We start from the raw sequence: 12,236 nt of genomic DNA, 5'->3' as shown, positions 1-12,236 counted from the left end.
ATTCCCATCCAGTCAGTTGTCAATGACTGCGAACAAATAATTGAACAAATGGGCTAGGTCAGGGCAGTTAGCAAATTAATCATTTGCGTCTTGTCATAATCTCAAATGAAAGCTAGGGTGGATATCAATATTTTCAACACAAACACAAAGTAAGACTTGGAATATAGTGCCATATGAGTCACATGGACCACTTTTATGATGCTTAGTTTTGGGTCCTTTATGATGCTTGACAGTTTTTATTGTAATCATAGAAAAAAGCATTTTTTTTCCCCTTTTGTATTCAATACTGGTGTAGTAACCCATGGCCTTGTAGAACCTATGATATAATATCTTCTCTAAAGACCAGTCAGAGTGTAATCTACGCCTGAGCTTATTTCTTTTGACTCTTTATGAGGAGTCATCACAAAGCTGCTGATCTGTAGGTTTTAAACATTTATGGTCTGCAAATGACTTCAAAATGAATCATTGATGGGGCCAAATCCCCTTCCATCTGATTTCTATACGGATATTTATTTTCTTCTTCATACATATAGAGGTCATGTAAACTAGATCAGCCGGTTTTGTCCCTTTAAAGCCTGTTGCTGTATCCATAGGGAGAAATGAATCCACAATGCTCTGCTATTCATCAAGGTTTCACCACAATTCCTCTATGAATGATTATGGCAACAAGCAGCAATTACTTTAGAGACAAGTGGACTGGATTTATGTCGCCACATGAGATTGTCATGGCAGGGAAAGCAGATGTTGATTGACAATGTGGATGTTACCAGGCAGAGTTAGGCAGAAATGAGACGTTTCTGTTACGTAATGTGCTGCAGCGAAGTCGTGATTGACTCTTCCAGGTTGGCATGGCAACACGTAGTCCATTGGAGCAAAGCGGCGGACTGGATTCTGTAGCTAGACAGACCGAACATAAACACACATGCATGCTCTATGTTCTAATGCTCATTGTGTGTTTATTGCACTGGTGAAGAGACTTGTAACGTGCCAGGCTCAGACTAATGAATTCATGTCATTATATATTCATTACTGTTGCTATTAATGCAAGACATGACTAGTAGGGGTCAAATTATATAATCCTGATAATAAAGATGTTCTTAAAATTGAATATCTAACATTACATTATTTTCTATTTGGAATAATTATTCATTCTATGAATGTTATGAAATATTGATAATGTTTTTCATAGAACTTCACATCCTAGCAATCAATAATAGAAGTATGGTCTAAATAGACCATATATTTAGGTTATATGATAATCTTTATTCTATAATATGACGTTTAGCCTCTACCAATAGCAGCCTTTAAATGCGTGAGCAGAAGTTTCAGTACGTCCTTCATTCTAACTTCTTTTGCCTCACCTTACTAATGGTAAAAATAAGATCCATTTAATACAATACTTTTTTAATTGTTTTATATATTAAATTACATTCAGTTTCAGAAACTGTATTTGAAATGAAATTAATAAGGATCAATAAATAAATATTGATACAAAAAAAGAAGAAATTACGTTTATTGATTATGACTGATACTTATGCAGAACATGGACTGATGCACACAGCAGCGTTGCTTAGGACGAGGATAAGCGAGTGTAAATGTCATCATTATGCCTATTATATAGCCTATGTCTAAAGAATTGAAGTCTGTCAGGTAAAAGAAGAGCTTATTGATGCAGTTCAGTCTGATATTTTATTCCAAACGTTGCTGTAAATATTTAGTTGGAACGTAGAGTTTAAACTAAGTTTAATGGTGCAACATAAAAATATTTAGTTGTGCGTAAGTTGTAACTTAGTGCCCATTTACTTCAAAACTAGGCTAAGTTGTAATTTGCGCACAGTTGTTTACTCTCATTAATATTGTAATGTTATGTGATTTGAGAAATGTGTGTGATTTAACGTCGTCTCTCGTTATGCTTTGCAGATTCTGGCTGTGAGTGTTCATGCGTTTTGAAGGAGGCGTGGCTTTGTAGAAGCTCTGAAGGGAGGGTGGGATCGTATGCTTTCAAAACTAGCTTGCTTCAGTAGCTTTTTTCAATCGTCGTGGATGTACAATAGGCTCTATCAATTTTTTGAATATTGTTTAAATTAACAAATGTAAAGGGAAAAACTTTTTAAAAATGTATTTTGTAAAATTTTTACTTATCAAAAAATGTGCATACATAATTATTACCAGTACCATTTTTAACTGGAAAAAAGGCTGTGGAGGTTGTGAGGATAGACAGGATAAATAGGGTTTTTCTGTTATTTGATGTGTTTTTTGACTGCAAAAATATCTTTCCAATTGATATCAGTAGACAAACCCCCTTATTTGTGATCTAGGAGCTTTATACAGCTTTTTGCAGCGGATGCCATTGATAACACGGTCTAATCAAGTTTATCCCTCACAGCCTCGCTTTCATACCGGACAAAGCGCAGCTCTGAATAAAGTCTTTTTTTACAATACTATTTAAATAGGATTAGAACTGAAAAAAATTCATGGCCAAAATTCTTTGTTTATGTCAAAGTATTATTATGTGTTTCAGCTAAGATATTTGGTCTACCGTAAAAGTATTTTTAACCTAAACGTATTAATTTATACCAACTAAACTTAATTAGCAAATTAAATGGAGAAAATCTTGAAAAAAAGGATATATTTTTTTATCTTTCCAATTAACATTGGAAACCCTGGCTAAATGGTCACTAGTGTCACTAACAGTTGCATGTGTTCATATGACATATGAAGAGTTCAGATGCAAAAGCCTCTAAGTGCCATTTGAATTTTTCTTCTAAAATGATCATTTTTATCAAGCTTGTATATTTAAGTTCAGTAATTTCACTTAAATGGCAATGAAGATTACCTATTAATTGTCATTTAAGTGAAATTACTGAACTTAAATATACAAGCTTGATAAAAATGGTCATTTTAGAAGAAAATTTCAAATGGCATTTAGAGGCTTTTGCATCTGAACTCTTCATATGTATGTGTTGATTAAGAATATATAAACAGAGCAGTCTTTGTGCTGTCCTTAGCAGAGTGTGTGTGTCATTTCTAACTGTTTCTGATTTCTCAAGCGTGGTGGACTTTACAGTGTGCATGAGAACGCGCCTGTGTTACGTTAAACTTTAGAATGTTTTCCTTGCTCTTGTGGTTGTGATAGTGAGAGGAGCTCACCCTGGCCAGCGAGATCACTTCCTGCCTCTGGTTAGCTTGAAAAACCAACAAATGCATCAGTCTGTAGTGAGGGCCAAAGTGGGCTCTGAGAGCAGCATAAATTGGGCACACAGCGATCCAGCAGTCACCGACCATAGAGACAGCCAATCGGTGCGGTTGTCTTTGGTGCGAATTGTTCTCTTGAGCGGTAAATGCTGCTGCTTGATGTTTGGAAATCTTCCTGAAATTTTGTCTTGTCATAGATTGACCTTCCCTTAGAGTATAAGCATTACTTTGTTTTTATGAGCAGTCCAACAGGTCGATTTTTCACTCCACAAATGAAATGAGTTTCGGGCAGAAGGTGGCAGATGGGTTTGGGAAACCGGTTTAATTACAAGTGCTTGATTTTGCTATAAATGATTTGTTTTTTTCCAAAATACAAACTGACATTGGCTCTAAATTGTGAAAATTATGATGACATGGTTGTGAATTCACTGCTGAAAAAGAATGGCAAGTTTTCTTTTTGCTAAAGCTGCTGTACCTGCATAACCTTGGCACCATAATTCTGTGGCCCACACTAAATCTCTCTCTTTCTCTTTCTTTGCAGTGTGTAACTTCATGTCACATGAGAAGTGTTTGAAGCACGTCAGAACTGTGTGTTCCTGTATGGCTCCCACACAAGTTCGGGTGAGTGACACGTGCCACACATCTGATTAAGAACCGACAAACATCAGTAACTATGAGAGGAAACATGCCCTAGTCATATTTTACTTAAAAAAATAAAATAAAATGAAAGAAAAAAATGCTTGAAGAACATTATTTTCACTGAAAAGGTTTTTGCATTGTGCCTTTTTTTCTCGCAACTAAACTCAAAATTCTTGTTACTGCAACCAAAAATCATTACTGTAATACACTCTAAAACATGCTGGGTTGTTTCAAACCAACTTTGGGTCAAATATGGACAAACCCAGCCATTGGGTTACATTTTTTAATTACATTTTTAACCAAAAGTTTGGGTTTGTCCATATTTGACCCAACGATGGGTTAAAACAATCCAGCATTTTTTAGAGTGTATATATTATGGGGTTTTTTTTCATAACTAAAAAAATTCTCCATTACAACAATAATGAGAATCTACTATGAATCACTATTCAAATTGAATAATTAAATCTTCCTAAAAAGTCTATCATATGGATGCAAAAAGTATAAATTTTTATGCTTAATTTTCTTTGTAATATATATGTTACTACGACATGATCTTGAGATTGATTGATTGATTATTGATTGACTCATCCATCCATATAAGACACTGTGAATATTACACTTACACACATAAGGCAATACAAGGTTTATTTACTCGGACATCCCACTAACAACATTATTGAGGCATCACGATCCTGGATGGATGCTCTGATAACACAGGACATGAAGTCTCGAACAATTATGCTGTTAATGAAGAATGATCAAACTGTTTCGTAGGGTATGATCATGCAAGAAAGATCATAATTTGCAGCTGACGCTTACCTGTCGTCTTCGTGGCATTGCATTACAAACAGGAAGTGCAAGTGCATTTTGTCCTGAATCTACATTAAATAATTTAGTCCTCGTATACTGACTGGAGCTGTTTCGCTCCGTGACACAACAGTCAGTGACCAGCCTTCATAATGAATTACTGATGACTTCCTGTCGCGTTGTGGTCTTTCATGAAGGCCAGCTGTCAGCCAGCCTTTGTGCCTTTGACAGCAGCTCATTTGGCAATCTAGAAGAGCTGCTATCAGCCTAGACCGGAAGTTGTTTTGGCCCATTGTACTCGCTACAGATTATAAACACAATCTATAGTTGATAAACTCATTGTACTGATTTGATGCAGGTCCCGATCCCTGTGAATTTTAGAAGTGGCCTTGCTGATATGAACATATTGTGTTGGCAGGCTAATTTGGTTTATTATACTTTGCTCTGAAATAATTGACTCTGATTGGTTAGTCACATTTGAGAATTTCAAATTAATTTAACTTTTTTTTAGCAATTAAAATTTTGTCAGAACCTATAGAAAACGTTGTTATTTTGTTTAGTTATCTGTTCTTTATCCTTGGAGAATCGTAATGTCAGTTTGAAACAAAAATATTGTAATTGTTAATTTTTTTCTGCAGCTCTAGTGCTACTTTATTGCATTTTGTATCGTTCCATAGTCTTCATATACAGATGCCGTAGCTACGGTAACTACGGTGACTACGGTAACTAGTCCATAGGAAAAAAAATCTAAATTAATAATTATATATAATAATGTAACATTGTTTCAGTGTTCGTCCGTTGTCATTTTAATATTATTTATATAGTATTATTGTGTTTATTATTATTTTGAGTATTATTATTTGTATACACTTTATTTGTATATAGCTTTAATAAGTTTAAGTTATTTTAGTACTTAAACTCATTTATTTCAGTTAGTTGCCAAGGCAACATTTAAAAAAATATTTTTTATCAATATATATATATATATATATATTAGGGCTGTGCAAAAATTAATTGCGATTAATCGCATCCAAAATAAAAGTCTGTGTTTACATAATATATTTGTGTGTGCTGTATATAATTATTTTGTATATATAAATACACACACATGCATGTATATATTTAAGAAAATGTGTTATTCATATATAAAATATTTATATTTATATAATATAGATTATGTATTTATAAATATATACAGAATTTAAGCGCAAATAATTCTTAAATATATACATGCATGCATAGGTATTTATATATACAAAATAATTATATACAGCACACACAAATATATTATGTAAACACAGACTTTTATTTTGGATGCGATTAATCGCAATTAACTTTTGCACAGCCCTAATATATATATATATATATATATATATACAACAACGCATCAAAGACGCTCGCAGACCAGCTTGCTAGATATCCAGAGCTGTCGCGCAACTCAACCTCAGTGATGTCATGAGCTCCAGCCAATCAGAGCAAGGCATGGGTTGAGGTCACCGGGTAAATCTTATTTTTTATTTTTTTGCATTTTTTTTTTTCTCAGAGCAAATCATCGCGCGAACAGTTTGAAACACTAGTTTCTGTCTGACGTCCATATTCGCATGTTGTGTTCTTCTCTTTTTCGCTGGGTATTGACGCACGTGCCGTTTTGCGCCGTTTCCGGTTCGTCTTATCGCGTGATTTTTCGTGACAAAACGTGGTTTGTAGACAAGTTAGAATCGTTGGGTGACAGAGTTGTTGTCGTGTTGTGTAGTGCAATACCTCCTGTTGTGGATCAATCACGTTGTGTTGTGTGAGCAGCTCAACAACTTGAACTCTCCTGATTTCACTGAGAGCAAGTCATGTAGTGTGCACACCGCACAGTTCAGCCCGACGTGTGAGCAAGGCATAAGAAAACACGCCTTGCTGGTTACCAGCTATCGAAAAAAGTAACCACATGAGATGCTCGCTTCTTTGAAACTGCATCCTCTCAATGTGCTGATGCCACAACAGGGCTGAGTTCCCACCCTTTGCTTTAGCCAAATGACACAGAGGTAACACTGACCAGCCAATCGCAACAGAGCAGCCTCGGGGCAAGACAGGAGGCCGAGTCGAGCACCATGCAGCAAAACTTAATTTAGAGCAAAAGATAATGAGGTGGAACAGAAACCACTGGTCTGAATCAAAGACAGGCCCTCAGAGAATCTACTAGAAGTTTGCCTTCATGCATAATGAATGAAGAGACGAAATGCAGTGTTTTGATTCTCTTTTGTAGTTTCTTAGGCTTAAAGAGTGGTGCATCCAGTTTGAAAAGGAAGTAGATATCACTTTTTCTCTGGCTGAAGACTTTTTTCTTATCTGTGTGTGGGTGGGTGGGTGGTGTAGGAGTGAGTCAGTCTTTGAGCCAACTGCTCCATTAACCTTTATTCAACAACTTCTCTGAACCGCATCTGAGGGAATACGAACACAACAGTCGCAACCATTCGACACTATTATTTCTGAAAGTCAAGAATATGTCCTTTAAGACTTGAGAAAGTCGTCTTTCTACTTCTGTGGATAAAAATGTAGTTAAAATAAACAAATAATTGAAGTCTTCACAGAACACATTTAACGTCTGGAATGGTACGTATTTCCATGTCAAACAGAATATTTGGCATAGTGGAAGTGGACATCATTTTGGTTGGAACTTAAGTGTTTTGATTGAGGATTGTCATTGTTTGGCTCTTATATTATTGGCTAACATGATGTTTCCCTGTCTGCACAGCTTTGATAAATGGTAATTTAACCCTTTGAAGTCCGCACCAAGAAAAAAGTGATGGAATTTTTTTTATTTGCATTTCTTATTTCTTATGTCGCTAGTAACCATACTCTATGAATTTTTTTTCAACACATCCCATAATTTTTAAAATATCGGCCTCTACCAAATGGTTGAGATGTCACTTAATGGTAATAAATGGTACTGGAATTCATTCCCATACTTTTTCATTACCCATCATAATTTATGATTAAAACCTTAGTCTTGACAAAACACATTGTCAGAAAGGCCTCAAGTCCTCGAGTCTCAAGTTTCCATATTTTGTAACAAAAGTGATATTTGGACAGAAATTTGATGATTTGTTGCAGCAGAATGCATAAAATTAAATTCAATGGAATTTATGTCATGGTTAGTATTATGCCTATAAACAATTTTTCTGATATCAACTTCAAATTTGGAACCAAACTTGGTTAGATATATGGCTTTGATTTTATAGTAATTTTATAGGAAAAATATTTTGTAAAATATATATTTAAAAAAAAAATAGTACAGTATTTGAGTTAATGTAAATTTAAAACCTCCATAACTTTTTCATACTTTTATTTTTTTTAAGTGTTTTTACTTCAGGAATAATCAGCAGTGTTTTCATTAACACAAGACTAAACTTAGGTCTTTATTCCGAAGCATACTTGAATTACAACCAAGTTTTAATAGTGCATTGTCATGTCCATTCTCAAAAAGTGGGGTGACAGTTAACCATTATGTGCCAAATCAACCGTTTTGGTTGAGCATGTTTTCGAAAAATTATAAAAAAATATACTTAGGTTTTTTCATTGCACCAAGTAACATCTTTTTGTAAAGTTAAGGCTCTTACAGTGTAATATGTAAAAAAAAATTATGTCACCAAAAACAGTTCACATGGCTGGTTTATTTGTTTCTGACATCCATGTTAGAAGTGTTGTGACAAGTGCTGTTGATTGACACTGTGAAATCTAGTGGATTTTTTTGGCATAATATACCTCAACCAGATGACGGCTCAATCAGTTTGAGTTAAGTTAGGTACTCCTCTCAATAAAATATAGTGACTTAAAATGTGCTCAACACCATTTGGTTGAGAAGTCAGTTAAAGGGTTTTAAAGTGTGGACTACAGACAGTAAATTTAATTAAATTATTTAAAAAAATTTTTTAGATTAACATGTCATATACACTGATGAATTATAAACAGTAAGACCAGATACCAGTGTTCTTTTAATATTATTTATATGCTATTAGTTTTTTTCTTCACTTAGATTTATTTCATTTAATATTTAAATTTTATTTTATTTCAGTGTTATTTCAGTCCCTAAAGTTTAATATTTATATTTATTTATTAACTTTTAATGTCTTTCACTTTTACTCACCATGAATATAGCCATGGTGGCTGACATGGCATTATATTAACAAAACAATTTTTTATATATAGTTTTAGTTACCTATAACAGCACTGCAAGGACATTTATTAAGGAAGTAAGTATTGTCATTTTATTTCATGTAGTATTTTAAGTAATTACTCACAATTTCAGTTTGATGAATTATGAATCTTAATCTGTAATATGAATATTACTCTTGAAAACCATCCAAAACAACAGCAAAAAAAGAGTGAATAGTATTAAATATATCTCACCCAGAACTCAAGAACAAACAGTTTGCTTTTTAGCATTTATTCTCATCCATTTGTTCTAAAAGAACAGATGGCTACCAGAAGTAGGCTACCTCAGCAGTAGCCATTTACAGGAGCCAATCACCTTTAGGATCAGAGAGATGGCGGTTAATAACAGGAAACGAGGTCATGTCCGGTAGGATGCTCTGCAGTCTACTGTACCAACTCCCTAGGGAGAGCAAGAGCCAGCAAGGATGTGTCCACTGCAGGAGGGAGAGATGGGCCGCAGCTCAAGGACACATGCAAAGTGTGTGTGTGTTTGTGTGTGTTTGGGGCCTCATCAGCAGAGATTTTGAGTATTTTAGCAACCTTAAACCCAAAACCTCACCATAATGTTCATAGAATTTAGGTATTTTTTGTGCAGTGGTCTTATTTTGGTTTGTGACATTTCACATCATTATGAAAATGTAAGGCAATCCAGACATTTAAACAGCTGTTCCTTGTCTGTGAGCTCACAGACATAAGCGAGTTCGATTTCTGGAACCCTGACAAGCATCTAAATATCCTGATTTGCTTGAGCGAAGGTCAAGCTATTTTCCTGCGTATTTCCGAGTCATAAATTCAAATCTTGAGTAAAACACCTAATCTATCCCGTCGTTCACTGAGCTGTGTGCTGTTGTGAGAATGTCTGCCCTTAAATGTCACTTTAATTTTTCACTGAAGCTGACGGGTATGCCTCGCAGCACAGAAATGGGGTTAATGTCCCCTGCCTTTTTACAGTGCTTGTATGTTAACAAATTGTCACTGGACACATTTGTAGCTATCTACCCCGAAATAAATACATATTATGTTAATGGTACATGTGGTATTTAACGCTAATATGGACCATTTAGGGCTAGATCAGGTCAAGGGTCTTAAAGGAGTAGTTCACTTTTAAAAAAAAATTTGCTGATAATTTACCCACCCCCTTGTCATCCAAGATGTCCATGTCTTTCTTTCTTCAGTCGAAAAGAAATTAAGGTTTTTGATGAAAACATTTGTCCATATAATGGACTTCAATGGGAACCAAATGGTTCAAGGTCCAATTGAGAGTTTCAGTGCAGCTTCAAAGCGCTTTAAACGACGCCAGACGATGAATAAGCGTCTTATCTAGCGAAACAATCAGTCATTTAAAAAATAAATAAAAAATGTAAGTTTTATAAGCACAAATGCTCGCCTTGCTCTGTTCTGTGATGCGCATTCGTGACTCTCCTGTTCAAACTCGTTCATCAAAATGAACAAATCTTTTTTTCGAGTCATGACTCGAAGGGTCCTAGATAAGACCCTTATTCATCGTCTGGTGTCGTTTAAAGCCCTTTGAAGCTGCACTGAAACTCTCATTTGGACCTTGAACTGTTTGGTTCCCATTGAAGTCCATTATATGGAGAAAATCCTGGAATGTTTTGATCAAAAACCCTTAACCTCAGTGTTTTCCTTGAATAGTTTCTCTGCGTTTCAAACTGGGGCAGGAGAAACTGGGTTGTGGAAAAATGACACACTTCACTTTTAAGAATGTTTAATGGAAATGTTCAGCAGCATAGTCATCCTAAAGGGAGTTTTCCGTCAATTAAAAGGGAGTTTTTCCTGTGTGTGGGGAAATAAAAGGATGTTTGTTTGCTTTTTTTGCAGCATGGCTTTGAATATGCGAATGGACCATCATGAGGCAGTGCAAGATATGGCTCTCTAGATTTTGCTCATTCTCACTACCCAAAATGCATTAGATGTTTGGTTTGGTGACATAAAACTTTTAACCACTAATTCACCACCCCAAGGAAATATTTGTAGAATTGTTTACAAACCTGCACATCAAACCAAACCAAAGACCTGGAGATATTTATCCAGAGTCACAGTGCCGCCCATCACGAGTGAGAGAATGGGAAGGAGATGGCAGAAAGGCTGACTTCTCCTCCCCCCGTTTCTGTGCCGTCACAATCTTCTGTGTGATTCACAATGTGTTCCCGTGAAATCAGTCGTTACAGATGGGCACACGCATCATGACAGCCCAGCTGGGATTTGTCACCATATCTCTTCTCTTCACTATATCAGAACATCTTGCTATGGGATTTGGGTACAGTAGTTCCAGACAGGCTCACATTTATATTCCAGATAACTGGATGTCATTTCGCTGGATTCTAGTTTGAAGTTGTAATCTTCACAATATGATTCTGTTTGATTTATATTTTTTGTTATTCAATAATGATTCGAATGCTGTTTATGTGATCCGTGATTCATTTAAACTTGGACAGAGTGGTCAAGTGCTACCTGATTGTGATTTTGACAAATGCAATTGCATGTTAGATGTGAAGAGAGCCTCTGTAGGAAGTAAATGCGTGTTCTCAGGCCATTCCCCCTTTCTTTGAGTGCGTGTAATTGTATATGTTTGGTTAAACAGGTTAAACACTTTTAAATATAAAGCTTGAATGCACTAACGCCTTCAGAGGAAGGATTAGGTTTCAGTGTTGTATTACACTCTAAACAATGCTGGGTTATTTCAGCCTGTTCTCATCCCAAGGCGTCATATACTGCCGCTTTTGCCAATGTGTAAACATCCAACGCACATGGCACCCTTTACCGTCAATATGAAACACACACACACATATATATATATATATATATATATATATATATGGGCCAGAAGGCGCCTCCTAGTGGTCTAACCCTAACCCTACCCCAGACCTAAACCTACCCATAACCGAAGCGTTATATTGACGCTAAAGGGTGCCATGTGTGTTGGATGTACACGCATTGGCTAAAGCGTCACTATATGACGCCTTGAGATGAGAATGCGTTGGTTATTTCAACCCAAATTTGGGTAAATATGGACAAACCCAAATGTTGGTTTAAAAATGTAATTAGAAAATGTACAGTTGAAAGTGAAAGTTGAAGTTGGGTTAAAATTGTAAATTACATTTTTAAACCAATTTTGGGTAAAAACAAAACAAAAAAAAACAGCATTGTTTAGAGTGTATGTTCACTTTTATCGTATTGTGCTTTACTGTACACTGAAACAAAAAAATCTAAATATGGCCCATGCTTAGTAGGGGTATTCTTCCCATTCCTTCATTTATCATTAAGACATATACTGTACATTAAAACCTTCCTCTATTATATTTATATAAATCTGTCTATTTGTGGTCTGCGATGCTGGTACATGAGGTCAAAGGGAAAAGAAATCAGCTATT

General features: G+C 35.4%; 1 protein-coding gene across 1 annotated transcript in view; it reads left to right on the top strand.

Moving 5' to 3' along the window:
- Positions 1–12,236, top strand: part of dgkq (diacylglycerol kinase theta) — a 38,325-nt gene that overhangs the window by 1,683 nt on the left and 24,406 nt on the right. The window contains exon 2 of the mRNA XM_089135017.1: positions 3,737–3,816. Within this exon, the coding sequence (XP_088991143.1) occupies positions 3,737–3,816 (80 nt within the window). The remainder of the gene's footprint in view (positions 1–3,736; positions 3,817–12,236) is intronic.

The sequence above is a fragment of the Pimephales promelas genome, chromosome 9 (assembly GCF_988280905.1).
Source record: "Pimephales promelas chromosome 9, fPimPro1.hap1.1, whole genome shotgun sequence".
NCBI classification, from domain to species: Eukaryota; Metazoa; Chordata; class Actinopteri; order Cypriniformes; family Leuciscidae; genus Pimephales; species Pimephales promelas.
This window is presented reverse-complemented; position numbering and strand designations above follow the sequence as displayed.